We start from the raw sequence: 22152 nt of genomic DNA on the forward strand, positions 1-22152 counted from the left end.
ACTGAGCAGGACCGTGTGAGACCCTCCCGGGTATAAAAGCTTTTCCATGTCACCTATTTCTTGTTCGTAGGGAAAAAGGCTTTCCGCTTCCTAGACCTTTCCTGAGTTCCAAAGGGCAGATTCCAACAGTTACTTATTAGCGGAGGGGTGCAGAAAGAAACAATAGCGCAAGATGGGGCAGAGTCCTGGTTTCTCCTCAGGGGACCTGCATAACAACCTGATACATGTCTCTGAGCTCATCTGCAGGAACTAAGGTCCCACCCGGTGGAGGATGGTGACTTCAGGCCAAGCACAAGCACGGGGACCCAGACTGTTTGGAACCAGAGGCTGATGATTGAGATTCCTGGAACACCACCCTGTTACCTCACCACCAACCAATCAGAAGGGGGGTACACACTCCGCAGACCTCCTAGCAAATTGTGCCCGTAAAAACTCCTTCCCTGAAACTGTTACCAAACCAAGATCATGTGCCAGACACACAGTGAGGCCAACAATACTGACACGTCGGACTCTGGAGCAGAGAAAGGTTTATTGCAGGGCCATGCAAGGAGATGGGTGCCTTGTGCCCCCAAAACCGCCAAAGCATTTTTAAAGGCCAGGTAAGGGAGGGGGTGTGGCTGGTTGTTGCACATTTTGTGTAGGAATCCCTTGTTCTTGCAGCTTCTCCACAAAGGTCAGGTCACGATGTTCCTGTAAACCTCCAACTAGACCAACGTTATTCTTTGTTCTGCAACTTTTTATCTCTGTGTGAATGGAAAAGTGGTGTCCCCTTAACGGTCAGAGCTTTGAGCACTGGCTCTCCTGTATATTTCAGGCTGCAGGCAACATTCTTAACTCAAAGTAAAAGCAACAGAATACAAAGGTTAAAGTGGAAGAAACAGACCCACTATGGAGTCAGGCTTGTTCTTCCCTCTTACAGCCCTATACGAAACATTTCTCTGCTCCAGACGCGCCCACGGTTTGGTTTGTTAGGCCTCACCCTGCGTGAGGCACATGAGCCAAGCTGGACAACAGGAAGACCAGGGTCTGCTGTAACGCTGACTCCGGTGTCCACTCCTTCACGGGAGGACCTCAGGTCTTAGCCAAACACAACCTGGAGAGTCCATCCCGGGTCCTAACGCTGTGGTCCCTGTGTCCCAACCCGGCATGGTCCTGATCTTACGACGGAACATCCAGCGTCCAGGGTGTTGGCAAAGCCGGAGCCCAGGGCCCACCGACCGCAGGGCAGCCCCCACCCCACCCACTGCACCGCGCCCGTGCCCTTCCGCCGGCACCGAGACTACAAGTACCAGCATGCAGCGCGGCTCGTTCCAGCCGGCTTTCGCGTCCCGTCTCTGTCGCCCCTGGACTCTCCCGCCCACGCTCGCGTCCGCGGAGGGCGTGGCGCCCGTAGCCCCTGCCCACTGACATCGGCGCGCCGACGTGACGTGCTGACGCGGCGCCCTGGGCGCCTCCGCCCTCCCGGGCTCCAGTCCGGCGGCGGGAAGCCTGGGGCGGCGCTTCGGTTTGTGGGAGCCGCCGTGGTGTGAAGGCGCGAGGCCGGTGGGAAGGGTCGGCCCTTGTAGCCTCCTCCTCCGGGTCTGCGGCTCCCCGTCCCAGATGGACAGGGTGTGCGCCGTGTTCGGAGGCTCCCGGGGCATCGGCAGGGCGGTGGCCCGCTTGATGGCCCAGAGAGGTTACCGACTGGCCATCGTCGCCCGGAATCTGCAGGGGGCCAGAGCCGTGGCCGGGGATCTGGGCGGTGGGTACCGACCGGAGGCGCCCCGCCTCCGCGCGGCGAGTGTCGACCGCGGCCGGTGCGGGTCCGAGAAGCCGTCGTGGGCGCCCTCCTCGCTGGGCCGGTCAGGCTCACCGTGTGGGGCGCGGGGCGGTGAGTGCCGCAGGTGCGGCGCGGTCTGGCGAGGTTTCCCAACGCGCCTGCGTGTTCTTGCGCGTTGGTACGTGTGCGCATGCGCAGGCAGTGCCGGCCCAGGACGTTCGCGACCGCTGCAGTCCTGGTTGTACCCGGTCTGCTTTCTTGTGTCCAAGCACTGACGTCACTACGTTGCTATGGTGACCATCACCAAGGGACAATGAGATTTGTTCCGCCAGATTCCTTGTTATTGCACTTAAACTCCATTTCCCCCCGTTTATTAGGAATGGATTGTCAGTTGCTCTGCGAATTTCAGTTTCTGGAGAGTAGGGAGACAGGGTGCTGTGAGGGTCCGAGCTCGCAGCTGTTGTTGAGGTAGTAGGCGGGCCGGGAGCAGGCGCACCTGGGGCACCTGGTTCACCGTCGGGGGCGGGGGGGCACCTTTACAGGAACGTCACCGACGGCTTCACCGAAGTGATTACGTGGGCCGCGGGTACGTTATGGACCAGGGAGCATCTCAGCCATGCTTCTTGCTCAGATTAAAAGGGGCGCGAACGTGGGGGTCCTTCTGGGTCACCCCACGCCATCAGTGTTGGCTGGACAGGATGAAATCTGCTGGTTGGGTTTCAGGGGTTGTGGGTCCAGCATGCCTTCAGATAAGAGCCGAGAGAGAGGCAGATGCTCTGGGGCCTTGCATTTCCTTGAATTACGTGGTCCATGAGTGACTGGTTTCCACCCAGAAAGTGTCACTTCCCGGATGACCTACTGTCTTCGAATGTTTAAGGAGATAATGTTAATGTATTAGGCAAGGTTAGCCAGAAGATAAACAATTGTTTAGTTTTTTTAAAAATCTACAGTTTAGAGTATTAAAAAGGTGTATTATTAAATAAAGAATGCTTTCTTTGAAGTGTAATTTTTTGGTATTTAAACATTTCAAAAAAAGTGGATATGTTTAAAAAGCAGGTAAGAGTTGTTTTTAGTAAAAAAGTTTTAGCATTTTTTTTTTAACAGCTTCCTGCTTTGTCTTATCTCTCCTAATGGTCAGGCTTGAACAATAATCATTATAATATATGTGACATAGTTAAACAAACAAAAAAATCCTAGAGTTTATTTCAGGGCCAGGAAACCATCAAAAACCTAACTGAATTAGACGTTAAGTTTCAAAAAAAGGAATATAAAACAGAGAAAACTGTTGAATTGCATAGCATGGGGTCAGTGTCAAAGCTATAAATGTTGTTAGATGAATCATACAAAGTACTTTATTTCTTTTTACCCACCTGCCCCCATCCAGTTTATTAGACTGAACTCCATGAAATGAGGAATCGGGGACATAATCATGTTTTATCTCATGTTCTGGATAGAACAGATCTAGCTCATAGTAGATGCTTGACAAATGTGTATTGAATCATTTTTAAATTCAAGTTATAAGTAATTCTGATCTAATTTTGTTATGTAGGAGATCATTTGGCATTGAGCTGTGATGTTGCCAAAGAACATGATGTTCAAAATACATTTGAAGAGATAGAGAAAAACTTAGGTCGAGTTAATTTCTTGGTAAATGCAGCTGGAATTAACAGGTTGGTCACAAAGTTAAGTACATTTCTATATGTCTTTTTTTCCTTCTATGTCTTTGATTAATATGAGTTAACATATTAATTAACTTGTTTTACTTCTAATTGGAAGAACTATGTATTTTGAAACTTGATCTGTCAATCCACACACTTTTCATTCTTTTATATTGAGATTATAGTAAGGGTACAGTTCAGGTTTAACATTGTAATCACCACCCATATTGAGCTGCAGAACTTTTCCAGAACCCCAGCAGGCTCTCTCAGTTTCTTCCCAATTAGTACTTCCTTATAGGTAACCATGGTCCTGACCTCTGCCACCATATATGTTTTCTCAGTTAATATTAATGGAATCAGAGTGGGTATTCTTTTTTTTTTTTTTAAATGAATTTAGGACAGAATATTTAGAATAATATAAAAATTTACTTTCTAAGCAAGGCTTAGTGTGGCAGATACTTCATTCAAGCTATTTTGGCCACATGGCCCTACTTTGAGCAGTTAGGGGTATGTGCCCCTCTACCTTAGTGGGGTCAGGGCCTGTCCTCCAAGGGATCCTTTCTGGCTTATCAGTTGTTATTTTAGTGCCTCAAACCAAGTTTAAAATGTGCTCTCTAGGTGTTCTAGCTCAAATATAAAGCACTTCTTGTATTCTGCATTCAGGAAAAATGTTACATATTTCTTGACTTTTTAATTTGTTTTGTTTTATCCCAATTTTAAATTACATGGTTTTTGTTTTTTTCGTAGGGATAACCTCTTAGTAAGGACAAACGCCGAAGATATGCTATCTCACCTTCATACTAACCTCTTGGGCTCCATGCTGACCTGTAGAGCTGCCGTGAAGACAATGATTAAACAGCAGACAGGGTCCATTGTGAATGTGGGTGAGTCTGACCTCTGTGGATTTATTATTATCTCATGTACCATAAGAAAGTTATCAACTAATTTGGAACATATTTACTTGTGAAACTTGGACGGAATGTATCTTTATTATCTGTAGAAAAAGGATTGGATTAACTGATTAATCGGTAAAACAGGAATCACGCATTTACATCCTCCTAGTGGTCAAGCAGGTGTTATACGAGTGACACCACCAGGTATTGGGAAAGAGACAGCACGAGCCAGGTGATTCATGACAGAAGGGGCCCAGTGGGGAGTGGCTCCGATCCAGCAGGTGGTTGATGTGCACAAACGTGGTGCAGTTTGGCCAGCTATTCGGATTTGTTAAGAGAAATTGGACATCCTGGTTTTTTTTTAACTTTTAAAAATATTTATTTATTTATTTATTTTTGGCTGTGTTGGGTCTTCGTTGCTGCGTGCAGGCTTTCGTTGTGGCGAGCGGGGGCTACTCTTCGTTGTGGCGCACTGGCTTCTCACTGCGGTGACTTCTCTTGTTGTGGAGCACGGGCTCTAGGTGCACAGGCTCAGTAGTTGTGGCACGTGGGCTCAGTAGTTGTGGCTCTCGGACTCTAGAGCACAGGCTCAGTAGCTGTGGCGCATGGGCTTAGTTGCTCCGCGGCACGTGGGATCTTCCCGGACCAGGGCTCGAACCTGTGTCCCCTGCATTGGCAGGCGGATTCTCAACCACTGCGCCACCAGGGAAGTCCGAACATCCTGATTTTTATGTGAAACCGAATTTTCAAACTGTGGCCAAGAAATTAAAAACTTTTTGATAGTGGGGGCTGAAAAGTGATTTCTACAGCTGTTGCATGGGTCACTAATAAATCTAGTTCAGAGGTCTAAGAGGAGGTTTACTTAAGAGAATAACCTTTTCAGTTTTTTAGGATGGTTGTAAGTAACTCCTAGTCTTCAGTTCACCTGCCCCACAGGGCAGACAGACTGTAGAATGTGCCTATAGACCTTAAAATGCAAAGTGGCTTGAAGTTGTATTTCAGTCTGACAGTTTGAAAATAGCAGCATGCCATCTGCCTTTTAAGTGGTGATACCGTAGAAGGCCACAGAAGGGGGATGTTGCTCTGTTAAAGTCAGTGACCCTGTTCTTTCTAATGCAGGAGATGTCTTTCCAAGCCAGAATATAGGATGTATATATAGGGTGTTAAACCAGAATATAAGGGTTTTTTAAGCCAGAATATAGGGTTTTTCTTTTTTGAAAATGAGAAAAGGAAAGAATACTGTGCTAATAAGAAGCAGAACATTTTTGACATTTACCCTTAAAAATGTGAGAGGTCAGTTTTCTTATAAAAGCTTAGTAAATGAGTTGACCTTTGCCTTCTAACATAGCCAGATATGATTTGGGTTCTTGTAAGCTGGTACACTGGCCTGTATGTTTCACCTGATAAAGTGGGGTGTATTTGTTTAACTCTAAAATATCCCCCTTTTAGATATATATAAAAAGCCCATATCAGTCCTTTGTTTACATGCAAACTTTTAGACTCGTACTGAAAGTAAATAAAAATAGAGTATTGAAAATAAACTAGGGGACTCTTATCACACAGGGCACTACTTTAAACTGCGAGAAAGTCCATTGTATTTCCGAAGTTATCACTCTGACAGGTGAACTGTAGCGTATGGCCTGAAATAAAGCTGCTCCAGCCTCATGCTCGGCCTTTCCTCTTAAGCCTGCATTGTTCTTTCTTTTTTGTGTCTCTCCTTGTTTTTCTTTCTCCCCAAACCCCTTTCTGTGTCCACCTGCGTTTCCTGTGTCTGATGTGTCTTTTCTCTCTTTCTGTGCTTCATATTTCTCTTCCTTTGTCATTAACTGGCATGTGACATCTAACATGGTTAAATATTTTAATATTGGACTTGTTGATTATAATTTGAGAAGTATTTGGAATGTTCTCTTTTTCTAAAATTAAATTACTTTCTCAAAAATTTTCTGAGGCTCTTGATTAATTTTTATATCATAAGTACAAGTCACTGGTGGAGAAAATTATTTCCCCAATTTCTCTTCTGCAAGAATTTATTTCCATACAATTGATACTTGAATTATAAATTATTCTTTCATATTCATATAAATGAAGCCACCCAAGAATCTTTATAGTAGGCAGTACAGGTTAATACATCACTGAAGGTAACTAAATTGCAATTTTACAGACAGTTTGCAATTGAAACTTTGCTAATTTAGATTGATAGTAGTTGAAATTTAGTAAGATTTATCCTCAGATGAACTATTTTTTTAAGGTGGAAATAAATACTTCCTTATGTGTGTGGTAGAATCATAAAATCAGCCTTTATCTGACTTTTTTTCTGGTTTTAACCTTTTCCTACTGGAAGCCTTTGTAACTATTGTAGAATTTTCATCATGTTTGACCTCCTCAGAGATGAGAATGGGTTCCTGTCACTTAATGGATCCGTTCTCAACCCCTGCCTGGCGCTCAGCGTTTCCCGTGAGCTTCTTTTGGATCCTGTTTTCTCTATGTATCTGAGGAGACTCAGACCATAAGTCTTACTACTCAAATGACAATGGTTAGGATTCCTAATTTTAGCAAAGGACAGGGTAGAATAGTTTGTACCTTGTTTGTTTACTGTAGAGTATCTGAACATTCAGAATAGTAACCCCATTAATTGGTTTGAATTTGCTCTCATTTCTTTTTCCAGGAAGCGTTGCAGGTGTAAAAGGCAGTTCTGGCCAATCCGTGTACAGCGCCAGTAAAGGCGGGCTAGTTGCATTCTCACGCGCTCTTGCTAAAGAAGTAGCAAGAAAGAAAATTAGAGTGAATGTAGTTGCACCAGGTCAGTGGGAACTTCTTTTTTCTTTTAATTTATATGCATCTGTGGCTTTTTACAATAACAGTAAAGACTGCTTTTGTGTCTGTAAGTACGTCATCATCATCAGGCACTTCTCAGAGGTGCTGGGACAGGAACAGGGGACCCGCACTGTTAATCAGCCCTGGAGCATGCCGCCCAGGAGGGCGTGACCTTGGTCTGACGGGACTCAGGGGGCCGGGCCGCTGCATCTGTACTAAAACTACAAGAGAAACTTCTCACTTAAAAGTCAGTTGTATTTAAGTTAAGAACTCTCAAGAGCTGAATGTAAGAATTTCAAGTAAGTGGGCTGGGGAGTACTGGTAGCATACACCCTGCAGGTGAACGGGTCCAAGTTGTGTCCCTTTGGAGAACTGTTTCCATTTTCATTGTCTTTCTCCTCTTCTTGGGATGTTTCATTGATTTGCTGCTCACTGGGATACAGTATTTGTTAATTTAGACTTTGTCAGTTTGTCAAAGCAGAACTTTCCAAGTAATGCATCTATTACCTAACGTATTCCATATGTCTAGATTAAAGAAATAACACATCTTTATATCTAAAATATCTGAATAGCTCTATAATACAGTGTGCTTTTAATAACAGTGTGAACCAGAGGAGGTAATCCAACAAGGCTATGTAGAGGATGTCATTTGCACATTTCATGCAGTAATCCCCTACGATAACTGACGTACTGATGACCTCAGAGACACTGCTGGTTCGGTTCCAGGCACCGCGGCAGAGTGCATGTCACAATGAAGCGAGTCAACAAACCTTTTGGTTTCCCAGTGCATATATAAGCTATGTTTACCCTATACTATAGTCTATTAAGTGTGCAGTAACACTATATCTATAAAAACAGTGTTCATACCTTAATTGAAAAATACTTTATTGCTAAAAAATGCTAACCATCATCTGAGCCTTCAGCGAGTCAAGTTGTAGTGCTAACATCAAAGACCGCTGATTACAGATACCACAGCAAATACAGTAATAATGAAAAAGTTTGAAATATTTTGAGAATTACCAAAATGTGACGCAGAGACATGAAGTGAGCAAATGCTATTGGAAAAATGGCGCCAATAGACTTGCTTCATCCAGGGTTGCCCAAAACCTTCAACTTGTAAAAAAACGCAGTGTCTGCAAAGTGCAATAAAACGAGGTCTGCCTGTACTCCAGAAAGCCAGTGTTTGTACAGAGAAAGAATGATCAGAGGTCACATATGTTTGTTTTCAAAATGGAGAAGATGCCTTTCACTGGGTGTCACTGTGCCCCAGAGAGCTACCCCATATTCACGTTAGAATTTCAACACAAAGAAAAATTTGAAGGAAAAAAGATATTTTACGCAGACTCAGGAGGAAGAAACGTCTTTTGAAAAGTCACTCTGGGAAGTAGTAGGTTGTAACAGTGATTTTAGCTGTGGTTGCCTCTTTAGTGAGCGAAAGGGGTGCTCTGAGGCCTGCTGTGTGATGGTGCGGGGGGCCGTGGTGGCACGTGGTAACAGAAGTGAGGGCACGCACGCCGGCCCCCGCCGGTTCTAGCCCGTGTGCAGGAGGTATTCCTCAGAGGAACTCAGGCTGCTAAAATCCGACCTGTTTGGGAGTGGCCAACAATGAAGGTGGTTAGAGAGGTGGCAATTTAACGAATCTTCAGGAGTAGACGTCACAGGGAGGGGGGAGCTCGCAGTAGAGCTGGCTGCCTGTGGAGAATCCATCAGGAACACTGGTGTTCTTGTGAAGCCTGTAGGAAGACCAAGCCAGCAGGGCACAGGTCACCTGGAAGACAAAGCAAATGTGATGTGGGCTCAGTGCCATGGCAGTCAGAGCCTCCTGAAGAAGGCGAGGGGGACGTGTTATAAAGTGCACCTGTTCCTTTCACTGTGCTGACTAGGGGCATTCCACACGAGTTGAAAGTATTGCTGGATTAAATAGGACGCAAAGCCAATTTAGCCTGGTTGGTCTGTTATAGGTAATTGGAAAATATTGAAACAGAATGATGGGAATTATAGTTTAGGTTGCTAAAGGCTAAAGAAATTCTCCAACTTGTGCTAAGACTTTTAAAATAAATTCGAATATACAACTTACAGCTGGTTTGTTGCTTTTCAAATTAGTTGCCCCAATTTGTAACCAAGTTTATTTCGTTTGGTAGCCATCTGCACCCATGAACACAAAGCATTCTACAAACGACTGAAGTCCCACTTTAAACTTAGATTTCCACGGTGTGCCGAGTGACCTTCAGGGCAGAAGGGAGGGGGCGTGGAGTGACTGTGGACGCACTCCTTCAAGGCAGAGCTGCAGAACCAGCCTCCGCCTGGACCAGAACAGGCGCGGGGTTAGGAGGAAAAACTTTTGCTGAAGCGCAATTCAAAAGGTTAAATTGCCCCAAAGCTCCAGTTTTAGACACACGTCTCTGTTTCTGATGTCCACACGTTTTGAGGCTCCCGGGAGTAACTGAAACAGCCAGCGAGCACGCAGGCGCCAGAAGACAGCACCGTGGGTGTGCGGAGTCCACAGGATGGTGGGAGCAGGTGCGAGCACTTCAGAGTATGCACGTGAAAACGTGTCAGGTGCTCCCAAACGTGGAAGGCAAAGTCTCCGGGACTGCCCTGTCACTGTCCTGTCGGAATAGGCCAGAACCATTGAGAGTGCAAGTACTAACGACGGTGCTTCTAAGATGAGTCAGAAACGAACCAGGTAGCGTCCCAAGGTGTATAAACCAGTTAAGCACATATAAAGTTAGTACTGGTCCAGTTAGAAATACAAAATGAAAATTATGGAAGCTGCCTCAAATATCTGGGGTTCCACAAATTTACAAGCAGACCTGTGTAACAAAGTAGACTCTAGTTTTAAGAAAACATTGCAATTCAATATTCCAAACAGTCTCGGGTCCCAGCGGTAACCTCAGAAATCACTTGTCTGGAGAGTAGAACCATTTATATGTTTGTACAAATTTGCAGATAACAAAATAAACAAAAAAGTAGAAAAGGCCTGTCCAAGGCTAACGTTTAGTCTGGTTTTTTTTTTTCCAAAAGAGTTGACAAGTCCACGAATTGAGCAGGTTGATATCGGCTGTTGGTTCTCGTGTGAGCTGTGTGGCAGTGGAGCCGGTCCCAAGCTGCTCCCTGGAGGTGTAGACAGAGAGCTGGGGTGGCTCACAGCACACGGGGGACACAAGAGCGTGGCAGCGTGAGAAAGTGTGCACTTTGCCTAGCCCAGATGCATGTCAGAGCACACGCACACACACACGCACACACACCACAAACACACACGCTTATGTATTTGTCAGACATACACACATTTGTGTGTTTATCTAAAACTTATTAAAATAACTATTGATTATGGTTTTTGTTTTATGGAGAAGGAAGCCATTCATTAGCCTGTGAATTGATACTCATAGATATGAGTAGTTTAGAACCTGAATACTTCTAAAATGATTAGAAATAGTTGTAAAATGATTAGAAAAAGTTCTAAAATGAGTAGTTCTAAAATGATTGCGAAAAAAATCAAGTAATGAACTGGTGCCTAGAAAAAAATTTCTTGTACCTTATATTTTATATAAGATCTTTATTTTTAAATTTTGCAGTGATTATGGGATAATGTTAGGTGGACAGGATCTTAGTGATGATTTATTCCAGTCATCTTAACTGTTTAGAAGACTGGGCCCCAAGAGAGTGAGTTGCCCAAGGTTCCACAGCTAGTTTTTGGTGGAACTGTTACAAAAGCTTTATCTTTTGATTACCAGCTAAGGAAGGCTTGAAAATCATGACCCCTTAGATTTGTTTTATATCATTACAAGATTTAGGTCTCTTTGTCCTTTTGCTATTATGTTCTGTCTAAAATATCTGGAATCTTCCAATTTTATAAGTTTTACCTTTACATTATTTGCCTTTTGACAAATTACTAGTTGATAAAAATCACCTGTATTAGTTGAGACTAATAAAAAAGTGCTAAAACTCAAATCTACATCATCACTCATTAGCTGGTGTGATAGAAGGTTTGGTTAGTGGATTGTTGAGGACAGTGAGTGTTCTCCTGTATCTCTGCCAGTCGCCGTGGGACCTTTGTCCCAGCTTGCTGTGGGCACTGGGGCTGGCCCGCTGGGGGCTCGTAAGGAGGAGGCTGAAGTCCACCCTGGCCGCTCTGCTCCGTGGGCCCTAGAGCTGGTGTTGCGTTTGGCACCAGTGCTGAACCAGCAGGGACCAGGGAATTGTTGGAATGTCCTGGCAGGCCTCTTGCTCTACAGCGTTCCTTCGTCCCAATTCATTGTTTAGTCAGAGACCAGCTGAGTTCAAGCATTCCAAATCCATGAACATTTGATAAATGACTCGATTTAGATACATTCATTTTTGGGGGGGAAAAAAAGAAAAAAAGAAAATCTCAAAGCTGCTGTGTGGTCTTGGCACTGCTTTCTGTGTGTGTGTGCTTTGTGCAGCCCGATTGATTTTCGTGTTAGCCGAGTTTAACCATGTATAGAGTAGATGATTTGTGGCTTGGGGCAACATGTATGTGCTTCCCCCTTTTTCAGGGATTGCAGTAGTGTGGGTGATGAAGAGTTAACTCTAGGTCATGATGATCTCAAAGCTGGATGGTTTCAGGGTAGTGCAAGTGTTCCTAATCCTGATTCTAATCATTCATTCAGCAGACTTCCTGAGTGTCCCCTGTGTGTGAGGGCTGGCAGCGCTCCAAAATTACAAACACGAATAAGCTATTTCTGCCACAAGGAAAGAAGTACAGTGGGAAAGACAGGTGTATAGACAGATAATTACAGTGCCATGTGATGAATGCCAAGCAGGTACCCCTATGATGCTATGGAAACGCTGGAGAAGGAATGCTTAATTTTGTCAGAGTTAATTGGTTGTCAAGGCAACAGGCTAAATAGTGCAAATCCAGTTTGTATATAAAGGGAAATTTTATGAGCGTTAGGGATGTGTGTTTGTATAGCCTTTCCTAAAGATCTTACTTTCTAGTGCAGTTTACACTGAAGGAAAGAAAAAAACTGTTGCTAAAAAATGTGGACACTGAGTAGGGTGACCTTTATTATCTTGGCTGTAGTGTAATATATTATATTGGCTGCGCTATAAAAGCATGGTATGAATATGCTTCATTAATTAGAAGCAAAGTACAAGTTGAAATGGTAGCATTAAATCGAGTCTGGATTGTTTATTAACTTTATTTTAGACAGTAATTTCAACTAGATTCTTCAGATCCTTTAACAGAGTTGATAAACATCAGAATTGATATGTTTATTTTTAATGTTAGTTTTCCTCGTCACCTGCAAATGGAGTTTCCAATTAAGTTAAAAACAGTTAAAAAGCAAATCATAATAGGAAAAACAAGGAACAAGCAAAATAATAAATTAGGCTATCATTTGCTGCCTAATATTTTTAACTTTTTAAAGATAAATTAGTTGCTAAGCTTTGGTATTACATTAACTATAAATTTCTCATCATGGGTAAATGTTACTGATTGGAAAATATTGAATATGAGAAACAATATTTGATAAATTGAAACTATACTGGATACATTGCTTTTAAAAATGTGTTTTCAATAGATAACACAAACATGTACAAAATTCAAAAGTACAAAAAGGCATAGAGTGAAAAGTGAGTCTTCTCTAGCCATTCAGTTCCTTCCTCAGAGGCAACCAACCACAGTCAGCTAGTTCTCTCTGTATTTCATATATAAGTCAGTAGAGCATATATATATATATATATATATATATATATATATGTGTGTGTGTGTATATATATACTGTCGACTGAAAAAATAAGCACAACCTAAAAGTTGAGAATTAGGTTTTATTTGGCAGACTTTCTGAGGACTTAAGCCCGGGAGGCAGCCTCTCAGACAGCTCCGAGGGGCTGCTCCCAAGAGGTAAGGGGGGAGCCAGGATGTAGAGGAGTTTTTGCAACAAAGGCCAGGTAGTCGGAACATCAAACGATGACTGTTAATTAAAGAAAACCAGACATCTCAAGTTAAGGAATTTAGCGCTTTTCTATGTATGGGAAGATGCAAGAGTCTGGGCTCACTGAAATCATTCCTTTGATCTGCACCTCAGCTCTCTGGGGCCAGTGTCGTGTGCTTTCCTATCTGTCCCATCCTGAGTCCCCTCAGGGCTCACCGTTGGGGGCAGCTGTAGTGGCTTGATGGCTGCAACAGCCTTTGTTTACTTTTTTTTTGGCGCCGAGGCTTGTGGGATCTCAGTCCCCAGACCAGGGATTGAACCCGTGCCCCCTGCAGTGGAAGCACAGAGTCCTAACCACTGGACCACCAGGGAAGTCCAGCCTTTGTTTACTGATATGGCAGGCAACATTTTTCATTCACAATACACATTTTTAAGAAAACACAAATTGATCATAGTATTCACAATGTTCTGTACCTTGCTTTACTCATAGAACAATCTATTTTGGAGTTGATTCCATATAGAGAACTGCTTCACTTTTTAAAATAACAGCTCTATGGAAATATAACTCACATACCTCATAATTCACCCATTTAAAGTGTCCAATTCAGTGGGTTTAGTGTAGTCACAGAATTGTTCCATCATCACCGTGATACATTTGAGAACATCGTATTTTCATCATCCCAAAAGAAACCCTGTAGCCGTGAGCATTCACTCCCCATTTCCCGCCAATCTCCCCAGCCTTTAGCAACCACTCATCTACTTTCTGTCTCTGTCATACGAAGTGTGGTCTTTTGTGACTGCTTCGCTATTTTTAATGGCTGAGTTAAAAGACAATAATGTCTGTTTTATAGGTGCACCGTAATTCATTTAACCTGTGCCTCTCATTGGGCACTTCGGTTGTTTCTGGTCTTTTGCTGGTCCGACTAGTAATGCAGTGACAGTACTTGTAAGTGATTTATTTTGCACATGTGTGAGTGTAGATATGAGTGTCATCTTGGGACTGAAACTGCCAGGGCTCAAAGGGTATGTGCACTTAACATCTGGACAAATGGTACAGCAGTCATGTATTTCTACAGGGTACCCTAAGTGTTTTGCTCCCTCTCCCCCCTTTTTTTAGTTGCAGAGCTTTTATGTTTACTCCTGGGACAAAGTCTTGCTGGCAGATGCTTGCAGAAGCTTGCAACTACTTAAAACAGATATTGCTGTAGGTGCTGTTGTGTGCTGTTCAGTGTGGTGTTGATTTTTTACACTGCTTCCCTGTACACTTTTACAAGCATAATATTAGGACATACAAATTTGTTCTGGTTAAAATCTTGGTCTAGATTTTGGCAACAGCCTTGTTTTATCTCCCTAAAAAAGTGTCTGGGATTATTTTAATTCCTTCTAGGTCCTAGGAACTTATATCAGAGAATGGACATCTAAGAGAGAGCCATATCAGACAGTGCACATCCCACAATTGGTAGTACTGGTGTCAAAAACTGGCTAAAGTCCTGGCGTCTTATTTAAATATAAGCTCTCTGCTGTATATCAAAATATTCAAAACTAAAATAGTGACCAAGTCATGTGGAAGTGAGATGCTGTTTATAAATAAACATAAATACTCTATAGCTATAAATACTCTATAGCTAGCCAAAAATGGGTCAGGGAAGTACATTTCCTTGGGAGCTGACCAAATATAAGCTCTCGCTGGACAAGAACCGCACACTTGCTTTTCTGAGAAAGAGTTTCCTGTTCCTGAAGAGCTCCTGTCTTGCAGAAGTGTGCTGAGTGTGTCATCACGGGTGTGGAGCTGCAGCAGCGGCGTCCTTGTTCTCAGTTAGCCTCAGTTAGCCGAGCGCCTGTGCTCGGTTATCTCGCTGGCTTAAGGCGTGACCGCTTTGCAGCCCGCCGAAGCCTCTGACTCCCATAGGTGGCCCACAGTGACGTCACCTGTGGACAGTGGCACCAGCTGGGCGTTTGTAATTTTCATAACCCAGCTTGAAAGGGGTTGTAAACATGTATGTGGTCAAATGAGTAGTAACGTGGAATCTCCAGAGCCTTATAAATAAAGTGGGAGAACGCTAAGGGAGGGCGTCCTCTGGGGCCGAGGAGAGATCATAAATTGGGAAACAACATAGGCACAGAAACGGGTGTGTGCAATGTTTACAAATGACTAATATCTCTGCTCAGGTCCTACGAGATTTGATAGAGAGTCGAGGAGACTTTATATGCAGTGCCCTGGTTGTGGATATATTTATAATTCAGGATCATGTAATTCATGAGCTGTAGCATAAAATGATAGTGAAATTTGGTAGAGCCTGGACTACTTTATCACTAGAGACTAGCTTCATGTTTTTGTTTGATTTCTGATAAATTAGGGGACGATATATATGAATTTGAAGAAGCTGCAGATAGAGTTTTAGGGCAGTAAAACTGCTCTGCGCGAAACTGTAGTGGTGGATACGTGATGAGATGCATTTGTCAGAACATAGCCCTGTCCAACCCAAAGGGCGGCCCCTGAGGGTAAACCATGACTTCACTTAATAGCGTATCAGTCAGTGTTGGTTCACCAGATGCAGTGCGCTAAGGCAGGGTGTTAATAATTGGGGGGTGCCGGGGGAAGGTGGTGTGATACGAGGTATGTGGGGACTCCCTCCACTTTCTGATCAGTTTTTTTGTAAACCTAAAGCTGCTCTAAAAAATAAAGTCTATTAATTTAAGAAGAAAAAAAAAAAGCTGCTGACAGTGAGAGGACGGTGCTTGCGTTTGGGACAGGTTCCTGCTCTCTGTATCCGACATCATGGTCCAGGAGGAGAAGCCAGCGTTGGGGACGGCTTCCCTCCCTCTCAGCCTGGCCTCCGCCCCCCACTGCACTTTGAGGCTTTCAGCGCAGGGTCCAGCGCTGGCCGGCAGCTGTCCTGTGAGGCCTGTCCATCCAGCTGTCCGTTCCCAGTGGGAGAGGCCGTGGAACTCCTGCTGTGAAATGACGCCCTGGTCCTCCCCTCGGTGGGAGCAGTGGAGGGAGAGCCAGCCCGCGGGGCGGGGGCCCGAGCAGCCTGACCCTGTGCTGGACCCACGGGCTCCGCTCTCCTCGACAGATCTGACCCCTCACGGACGTGAGTCCAGGCCGTGGTGTCGGACGAGGCCTGTCTCCTGTCAGAAGCAGGCGTGTGTCAGTCTGTCTGCCGCGGTGGCTGGCTCCCGTGGCTGTCTCTGGAGGACCAGGCCGGTCCCACGGCCGCATCTCCATGGCAGAGGCCTGTCTGCCTTCTCCCCGTTTCACTGCCTGGATCTCCCTTCCTGTCTGCGGTCTGCCTTCCAGCACCTCGCGCCCTGTTCCAGATCTGCCTTTTTCCCAGGGTGAAAACACTTCTGGTGGCCTCTCACAGACCGTGTGGCCTTACATGCCCGCAGAAGCAGGGCACCTCAGTTCCCTTCGGCACAGCCTGAGTAACAACCCAGGGGAGCATCCACTGGTGCTCGCTGAACAGGAGCTCTTCCAGCCACGCGGCTGCAGTGTAAGAACTGAGGGCCTTTGGGGGAAATACGACGACCCGCGACGAGGCACACCTCCATCCTGGAGTCGTAGCTATGTAGAGCTGAAGTCTGCCATTCTCGGTCTACTGCCCCTGTTTTCCGAGACAGGAGCAGCCTGCAGTTTAGACGGTGCGTGCTGCCCAGCCGTTAGCTTGCAGAGTAGAGCAGAGCGGGGGACGGAAGCCAGTGGGGGGAGTCCTCGCCCAGTGCTCTGCTTGCCGCGAAATGCCACCTCTGAGAAGACGTCAGCAGAGCCACCTAGAAGTTGAGCTAACCGGTAGTCACGAGGTCTTTCTTGCAGCGCGTTTTTACTGTAGTTTACTGAGGTCTGTTTTGTTTTTTAAGATTAAAATGCATCATTGATTTTCTGCCGAGGGTTGAGAGTTAGTGGGGAAATATTTTATGCCAATTTTGCTAGAATTCAAAACAACCTTAGAGTAAATAATTGTATCATGAACTCTTTGAGAAGATGACCTGGATATTTAAATGTTAGATTCGTGATTTATTCAGTCGACGTTGTAAGCATGTGAAGTGCGTTCTCTTCCTGATTCACTTTCTGAGGCACCTTTGACCCTGAAGTGTATCCAGAGGCTTCGGATCCGGGAGCCCTGCGACCCTGCTTGTTGGGTAGCCGCAGCCCGTGCAGTACTGGGATCTTCCTGTAGGTGGAGCTACGCTCACAGCGCACCCATGACGCGGTTTCATCACAGCTGTACTTTGCCTTCTTTTTTTAAGTCTAAATGATGAGTAGCGTACAGAATACTGATTATAGAAGTTATTGGTGATATGTATTCATATGTATCAGACTAATCTCACAAGATTTCCTTAATAGATATGCAGTTCTTCTGTGCTATGAACCATTTAGAACTGGTGCTCCATATGTCACTTTAACTACAGCTCTTGCTACTTGAGAACATGTTCTCTGCAAGCCTTATTGCACACAGCACTGCCGTGTTAACTTTAAAATTTTCTGTGTATACTTGCATCAGGATTGGATAATTCCATTAGATTCTTTTCTTATAGGAACATTGGAAATACTGGTCTTTCTAATCATCAGCTATCTTAGATATAGCACATGAAACTAATTTTTGTCAGAACTGCCAAATCAGGTCATGTGACCACATTTATGATGCTTTCCTTCCCTCTACTGCCCCACTCCACCCCTAATCAAGTGAAAATTAATCAGTTGTGTGGTTCTGTGTGTTCACCTCTATCAGGATATTCACCCAAGTTCCTTTTGTTATAATTAGGGGTGCAAGTGAGTGTTTCCTCCCTAGGTTACAGGTTCCTTAAGGAATGGAATTTTTATTCATGTTTATATCTATCCACTCATATTGTGCTACGAGTTGGGTCAAATATTTTAGTGTTCAGTAAATGTTCATTGGGTTAAATTGAATAAAAAATGAGGACTTGGGTACTGATTGCTAGCAAAACTCTGTATTTCCTAAACAAGGTTTACTAATCATCTCGAATTTTCAGCAGCGAATTTATTTTTTTTTTTGAAATTGAGCAAGTGTTTTAGTGTCTGCCCTTTTCAACTAAATGAGCAAACATTTCTCTTTCAGGATTTGTTCATACAGATATGACGAAAGACTTGAAAGAAGAACATTTAAAGAAAAACATCCCTCTTGGGAGGTTTGGAGACCCCCTTGATGTGGCCCATGCAGTCGTGTTTCTTTTAGAGTCTCCGTACATTACAGGGCACGTCCTGGTGGTGGACGGAGGCTTGCAGCTCACCATGTAGCCGACTAATATGGCTATTATTAGAGTCAAGGGCACACACTGTTATACCTGCATTCGCTAATCAAACCTACTGATGCTACAAATGTTGATTTCCATCTTTATATGAATATGTCTGTAGAGGACAGTGTGTGACCAGCTGTGCTTTCTAAATGACACGTACCTTCCAGGCTGCAGCAGTGTTAGTGTGTAGTCGCCCCTCGGTACCCACAGGGGTCTGCCCCAGGAGCCCCAGAGTCTTCAGATGCTCCGGTCCCTCACATACGGTAGCCTCCATAGTATTTGCATATAACCTACATACACTTTAAATCATCTTTAGATTATGCATAATACCTAACACAGTGTCAATGCTGTGTAAATAATTGAAGTACAGTGGAAATGCAATGTATTTTTGGAATTTGTGGAATTTTTTTTTTTAATATTTTCTATCCGTGGTTGGTTGAATCCATGGATGTGGAAGTCATGGATGCCGAGGGCTGACTGTATAGGCATTTTGCAAGTGATACAAACAGATGTTATCTTAATTTATACATTTTGTGGCAAAAGTGGGAAAAATTATATGGTCTAATTGTCATTAGTTATTTCGTTGTATCAGGCTGAATACTCCAGAAGTTAACCTTGGAGGCCACTGCCAAAGTAAGAGTATTAACAGGGAATGGGTAGGTGTCAATACCTTAGCAGCCCTGCTAGAGTTAAACATTGTATCCCTTTTGCCTCTGCCTTGGACAGTCATTTGATTTACAGGTTGAAGATGAACGTGGAGTTTGGTTTCTTTGAGTGGCATTGCTCCTCCTTGAGCCACTGGGCACAATAAACTGCAAGGGCACGTGTGGACAGTTGACCCATCCTGTGGAAATTCTCAAAGATGGTGAGGGTTAACCCTTACTGTTTTAATACCTGGTACAGTTGTGAGCTGCGTAGATCTCATCAACCTAGGAAGTGGAAGTGTTTTGTTTTTTTAAATCCACAAAAACAGTTTAGCAGGCTACTTTAAAACAGCAATAATAATATTCTTGCCTGATATTTTAGAAAACTAATAATTATGAACAGTCATAAATAAGTAAATATGCAGTAACAGTGAGTTAAATGTCTTACAAGGAACAGGTTAAGCATTAGTCTTAAAAGAAGATGTTTGCCTGAGGTTAGAGATGAAGACACAAACTGTGAGTGAGAACATCAGATGACGTCTACTTTGCATTGAACTGTTTTGTGGGGAATATCGTGATCATTTTAAATGTCACTGGATTCATGTTGATTTTTATAATTTGTCATTTTAAAATGTTTTAAATATTTATTGCACCTTAAACAGCAATCTTTTTACAGTTTTATTGGAGCCGAAATGATTTTATGTAAACAGATTTAATTTTATATTGAAAGTCGGTGCAAACGTATTAATAGGATATATTAAATAAATGCAGAGTAATAAAAGTAAAATAGTCAAATCTGTGTTCCAAATCAAGATTCCTGATTCCTTAAAAATTCTTTTGCACTGATCTTCAAAATAGCCTTCTTTACTTCGAGAAGTCTGTTTAGGACGTGAGCAAGCCAGTTAAGTGTAAGTTACTATTGTAACCGGACGGTCTGCTCACCGCAGGCACGGCGGTGCACAGACCGCGCTCAGGCGTGCACAGTGCCCGGCGCTCGCAGGGAAGCCGCGGTCGGGGCGGTGTCCGGCGTCCTGCGTCCTGCGCACGGAGCACGCGCTTCTGCAGCGCCGCCTGCCCGCAGGCCTTGCCGGGCGGCCGCGGGCCAGCGCCCTCCTCAGACTCCCGTGCTCCGGACCCCGTGGGGCCGCCTCGGCTGGTGGTCGGCAAGGAAGCAGGTGTCACTGGAACGAATGGCGCTGAGGTGTGGCTTACGGATGGATTTAACCTTCAAGTGTGTATATTCACACGTCAAGACATGACCCCTTTTGAAGCGTCCACCCGCTCCCGCCCACATCGAACTTCTGGAAGGTGGAGCGAGGCCTTAAACAGGCGCAGCCAGCCGCCCCCGCCCCGCAGGTGACGTCTCCGTCGGCTCCCACCGCCCGGGTGGGATGTGTTTCATGCTCTCATCCTGGTGCTGAAATGGGTTGCCAGCTGCTGCTCATATTCGGAGATTCAAGAACTTCAGTGACTTCTGAACAAGATAACTCAGCTGCAGCTCTTATATGGCTCTTAGGAGCCTGCAATCCAGTCTGTGTTGAGTACTTGTTAGGAAATGGTTTATGGTTAAAGCTAGTGTTAACGTGTTAGCATGGGACGTTTTTAAATTTGTGCTTTTCATATTTATTTTTGGCTGCGTTGGGTCTTTGTTGTTATTCGCGGGCTTTCTCTAGTTGCGGTGAGCGGGCTTCTCATTGCAGTGGCGTCTCATTGCAGAGCACGGGCTCTAGGCACTTGGGCTTCAGTAGTTGTGGCACGAGGGCTCAGTTGTGGCTCACGGGCCCAGTTGCTCCGCGGCATGTGGGATCTTCCTGGACCAGGGCTCGAACCCGTGTCCCCCGCATTGGCAGGCGGATTCCCAACCACTGCGCCACCAGGGAAGCCCCCATATTCAGTTTATAAGAGGGTTTTAAACTGCTTTCTAAGAGAGAATTATATGTTGTAAATTTCGGGGCAATAATTTATGTGAAGAAGATGATTTAATGTGTATGCTTCTGTTATCTGGAATAAAGAGAGAAGATTACTCTGGACAGTCAAGAGTTATGCCTTACATTGCTGAAACATTTTTCCAAGCTTTTTAGATGGAAGTATGTGTAAGTTGAAAGGTCCTACCACTGCCCTAACTTGACAAACGTACTACGAAGTATTTAATAATTTTTAAGTTTCTTTTATATTAATTTTATCTTTCAATTACATTGCAAGCTCCTGAGGGTAGAAACCATACGGTGTTTTCATTCTTTTTGTTTTAGTTAAATAACTCACTAAATATTGGTTGAATACCTACTAAGTGTCTTGTACATCTTTGATTCCTCCACCTTACCCGCTCAGCTCTGAGAACATCTGGTACATCCCAGAACTACACTGATAAATCCTTTTATATGTTTTGATTCAAGATCAACAGTCATTACATTGTGCTATAGTGGAGGGAGGGGTGGGTCACTGAAATATCAATACATCTGTTCCTTCAGTACACATCCTGGAATATTCTGTGACTCCTTTTTTGGCCATTTATCTCTGACTTTGATGCTTACTTTCAATTTATAACTGCATTTGAAATGCTAAGCCAATCAACTGTTTTCTCTTAGGCAACATGACTGACTTGGAGGAATTACCACCAGTTTAATTTGGAACCCTTGGACTAATGATCCAAACGGGGGTGCTATCGGTATCACCTGGAGAATTTTTTTCCCCCAAATTTAAACACAAGTCAGGAGCCCTGTCCCTGGGAATTTTGCTATGGGTAGGGCGGGGTGAGGAAAATGTGGAGGTGCTTTTAGGAAAAGTTTTCAGTGATGCGCAGTGTTCATTACTTCATTAAGTATTCATTCCTACTGCACACCGGACACTGCTAGTCACGGGAGGTATAGTGGAAACGAACCCTGGTTCCCTGGAGCCCGCAGGCTAATTGGTTTGGGTCGTGGGCAAGCAGACCTTCAACCATCACCGAACGTCAGATTACAGCTGAGGTGAGCACGGGAAGAGCGAGGAGCTCTTGTTGCCATTGAATCCTCTTGCTCTTGCTGGGGATTTGAGCTGCTCTGGAAGGTCGGGAGGGGCTTCTCCGGGGCAGGATAGTTGAACCAAAAGTGAAGCCTTCGTCCAGAGGGAGCAGCGCGTAGGGCTACTCTGGGGAGAAGGAAGATGCCGAGTTCGATTTTAACCAGGCTGAGTTGAGGTGTCTCGCCGCTACCTAAGAGGAGACCTCAAATGCGCATGCGCGAGGACCTC

General features: G+C 44.4%; 1 protein-coding gene across 4 annotated transcripts; it reads left to right on the forward strand.

Annotated features, from left to right (window-relative positions):
• Window positions 1-1317: 1317 nt before the first annotated feature.
• On the forward strand, window positions 1318-20954 carry CBR4 (carbonyl reductase 4). Of its 4 annotated transcripts, XR_009702112.1 has the most exons (6): window positions 1321-1870; window positions 3309-3429; window positions 4165-4301; window positions 6976-7110; window positions 18103-19145; window positions 19872-20954. XR_009702112.1 is itself a non-coding variant. In XM_061200804.1 (5 exons), the coding sequence occupies exons 1-5, from the start codon at window positions 1600-1602 to the stop codon at window positions 9346-9348; spliced, it is 747 nt and encodes a 248-aa protein (XP_061056787.1). In that variant the 5' UTR covers window positions 1318-1599; the 3' UTR covers window positions 9349-9381. The 4 variants fall into 4 exon arrangements, 3 of the variants coding, with proteins under 3 accessions (XP_061056787.1, XP_061056786.1, XP_061056788.1); XM_061200804.1 differs by lacking the exons at window positions 18103-19145; window positions 19872-20954 and adding an exon at window positions 9266-9381 and having other exon boundaries at window positions 1318-1870; XM_061200803.1 differs by having other exon boundaries at window positions 18103-20954.
• Window positions 20955-22152: the final 1198 nt, after the last annotated feature.

This window comes from Eubalaena glacialis, chromosome 9 (genome assembly GCF_028564815.1).
Source record: "Eubalaena glacialis isolate mEubGla1 chromosome 9, mEubGla1.1.hap2.+ XY, whole genome shotgun sequence".
Classification (NCBI taxonomy): Eukaryota; Metazoa; Chordata; class Mammalia; order Artiodactyla; family Balaenidae; genus Eubalaena; species Eubalaena glacialis.

What these genes read in the sequence shown, in the direction of transcription:
- CBR4 (XM_061200803.1), top strand. Translation starts at nt 1,600, where the DNA reads ATGGACAGGGTGTGCGCCGTGTTCGGAGGCTCCCGGGGCATCGGCAGG. An exon ending in ACCGTGTGGGGCGCGGGGCG is followed by an intron (nt 1,871 to 3,308) that starts GTGAGTGCCGCA and finishes TTTGTTATGTAG; the next exon opens with GAGATCATTTGGCATTGAGC. An exon ending in AATGCAGCTGGAATTAACAG is followed by an intron (nt 3,430 to 4,164) that starts GTTGGTCACAAA and finishes TTTTTTTCGTAG; the next exon opens with GGATAACCTCTTAGTAAGGA.